The sequence below is a fragment of the Gymnoscopelus braueri genome (assembly GCF_963280865.1).
Source record: "Gymnoscopelus braueri genome assembly, chromosome: 10".
Classification (NCBI taxonomy): domain Eukaryota; kingdom Metazoa; phylum Chordata; class Actinopteri; order Myctophiformes; family Myctophidae; genus Gymnoscopelus; species Gymnoscopelus braueri.
The window spans coordinates 21914358-21917646 of NC_137611.1; the positions used below are offsets into that span (position 1 = coordinate 21914358).

The 3289-nt window shown below is 36.1% G+C and overlaps 1 protein-coding gene across 1 annotated transcript in view; it reads left to right on the plus strand.

Annotated features, from left to right (window-relative positions):
- The window catches only part of LOC308093443 (protein shisa-like-2A), a gene marked incomplete at both ends in the record, with an annotated part of 3092 nt that extends 2451 nt beyond the window's left edge, over positions 1-641 (plus strand). Inside the window, one exon of the mRNA XM_080439781.1 lies at positions 457-641. Coding sequence (XP_080295907.1) covers positions 457-641 — 185 coding nt within the window. The remainder of the gene's footprint in view (positions 1-456) is intronic.
- Positions 642-3289: the final 2648 nt, after the last annotated feature.

The window sequence follows — 3289 nt, forward strand, 5'->3', positions numbered from 1 at the left end:
CCAAACACAATTGTCCAAACACAATAGACAATTGTGTTCATAAAGATTCTTGCCCAAGCCGGATGAATTGACATTCGATGTGCGAAATATAAATCTGAGCTATTATTATTATTATAATCAGAGCCCTTCAAATGTATAAACATACTGTTCTGTATTTACCGGCATGAACAAATGACAATAAAGTAATCAACCAACCAATTTACATAATGGCCTGCTTGTTTTCGGCAGGAAAAGCCCAGCATACTCTCATTCTCAAGTCATACTATAGTGACGGCATGGGACATCATGAGAGAGGAACTAGGTTGTTCCTCCGCATGCGTTACAAAATGCCACACAGGAGGCAGAAATTATTTTTGACCTTCATTGTTTGAAAACCTACCTGTAAGTGAAGAATGTATATGTGTGGTTGTATCTGTTTTTTCTTTCCTGAAGGCTGTGTGTTTCTATACTCTTCAGCATCAGATCCAAGGGAGGTGCACAGCCATTCGGGAGCAGACCCAACGACTGGTCCACAGGGCTTCAGGAAACACTTCATGAGCAGGAAACTGGACTGTGACAACCAGCCGCCAGACCCTGAACTTCTTTTCCAGCGCTGTTTCATGGCCACCGTCACCACTGTAAAAGTGGAGGGTCCCTCATAAGCTGCCAAAGAATTAATCTCCTGCACAATAGGACCAGTGGTCCAAAGGTAGACATATAGACTGCACAAAAACCTCAATGACAGCGAGAGGAAGACCATATGAACAATGCTATGGGGTAGGGGATATTCTGAGAAGCTTGGTTGTAAGTTCCCCCAAGTGCATATATGGTCTACGTGCCATATGAATGGGTTGGAGGAGTGTGTTTACAGTATATATACTGTACTATGGAGTTCAAATTTGAAATTGTCTGATTGTCTGTCTGTCTGTCTGTCTGTCTGTCTATCTGGTAAAATATGCCCATATACAGTATGGACATGCCTGAGGCACAGCCCATGATATATTGCCAAAATGGAGATCCCAGACACCTGACAACTAAGGAAGTTTAGGCAAGGCCCATTTAAAAGGAATCCAAACTCAGCAAATACTGTAGATGAGTCAGGTACTGATCCGGAAGTATTTGTAAATTGTTTTTTTGTCGCATATTATAAATTAATAGAATTTGCGCTTTTGTTTTTATGCACAAGTGTCAGTGTCCTGTATGATAACTTTGTATTAACATTTATTTTGCATTATTAAACTAATGCACTGCTTTAAAGTCTTGCCATAATACGTTTATACATTTGAACATTTCAAATTTCATGTCTTTCAAGTGCCCTTGTTTTTTGTAACTATTGAAGGTAGTATTGAACGCATTTGTCATCTGGAAGACTTTGGGCTCAGTTCATCCATTAATCAAATAATATATTTATTTATTTATTATATATATATTATTTATTGGTTTAGTTTAATTTATTTTACATTCAAAATTGTGTTATTTTGTCCAAACCACTGTAACACAGATATGTTACCTAATAGCACACAAAAGTATTTTGTGTCAGACATAATCCTATGATGTTGAATGTTAAATATGTACATATCCATATCATAAGCATTTTGTAAAGCAGGAGAAAAGGCTGATGTTTACCTGAAAATGTTCATAATTGTTTAAATAGCAGATCTACAAGCTCACAATGCGTTGCATTGGGCGGAAAAACCTTTGCAAGTTTGACAGTTTGTTTTTGTCAAATGTCTGCATTACATGAAATTACAGTACTTTAAGAACACCAATGAAATAAAATAAAAATACATTGAGATGTGTACTGTTGCAGAGAGTTCACGGTAGCTCATGTCATTTGCATTGCAAAGTCCTGATGGTATGGAAATATGATGAGAAACAGTAGAATCTAGGGTTTTAAAGTAGGCTACAATTAAAATGTCCTGTCAATCATAACATATCGGAAAAAACGCACACAGGCAAACGAGATGAGATGTTTTGTTACAGTCAATTGTATTGACCTAGCAAATGTCAATTGACCATTGATTAATTATTTAAAAGGATGAATGTATCACATCTTATCAGCTACAGTATGTCTTTTTTAAGACATTGTTTGCTGAGTTACACTTCTGCAGGTGTTCCATGATCTTTTTTTTTTACCCACTTTAATAACTGAATAATTGCAAAATGGGTCTATGTTCTGATAGTGCTCGTTACTATAGAGTGTCCTGTCCATATAAAAAGTATCCATGTCTCTCCAGCTCTTTATAAAACAGAAAATGTATTTTGTAGTTTTTTGTTTTTTTTTGTAGTTTCATTTCCAATTTTATCCAACCAGGACAGAGAACTAAATCAGGATATAGATTAAACAAGTGAAATTGGAAGTGATGACACTAAGAAATGAGCAGACAAATTTTTAACTGGAACACTATACAAATTAAGCTTAAAAATGGGTACTTTCTCCTGATTGGCTGAGATTTTGACACCTACCGAAAAATGTATTTTCTGTTTATTAAAGAGCTGGAGAGACAGGGAGACATCTGTTACTGAACAAACACTCTATAGCAATGATTACTATCAGAATATAGTATTTTAACCTTTTAACAAAATACTTTTTGTTTTAACCAAAAAATATCACTTACCCTACCTTTAATAAAGCTGCAGAGTGAGCTGGTAACAGAGAAGAACTCTGATAACAAATTCAATTGGAAATTGACTTTATTTCAAGGCTTTTCAGTTAGACTCACTTCAAATCATAGCTTATAATATGAGTGCCGCACCTTTTGAAAGACTTTGTGAAGGATCTACCCTCCTACCTTGGAGACACAAAAGATGTGTAATTCCATGAAGATGCTTTGAATGCGGCATGCAGCATTATATAATACTTGACCAAGAGAGAAACAACACAAAGCCCCCCAAATAAGTTTCTATTAGAACTGTTAAAACTTGATCTGAGTCGCAATTACATGCAATATGGATCCAGCTGGTACATCCAACAGGCAGGTACTGTGGCTGGATTGGTTGAGGGAAAATGGGAAGAAAGAGTTATACATGACACCTTAGCTATTAGTCAAAGATGCAATTATACAAACGGTACATTGATGATATCCTGTTATTTTGGGAGGGGACACCTCACCACCTTGGGAGGCTGAACTAATGGACTTTGTATCATATCTCAACAACTCAAGTTTCCTGAAATTCACTTGTGAACAAAGCATAGATAACATTTACTATTTGGATTTAACCATATACTAGGATGAAACTGGAATGATTCACACATCTATTTTTAGAAAAGACATGGAATGCATTTCGATTTTACATGCTACCAGTGCAT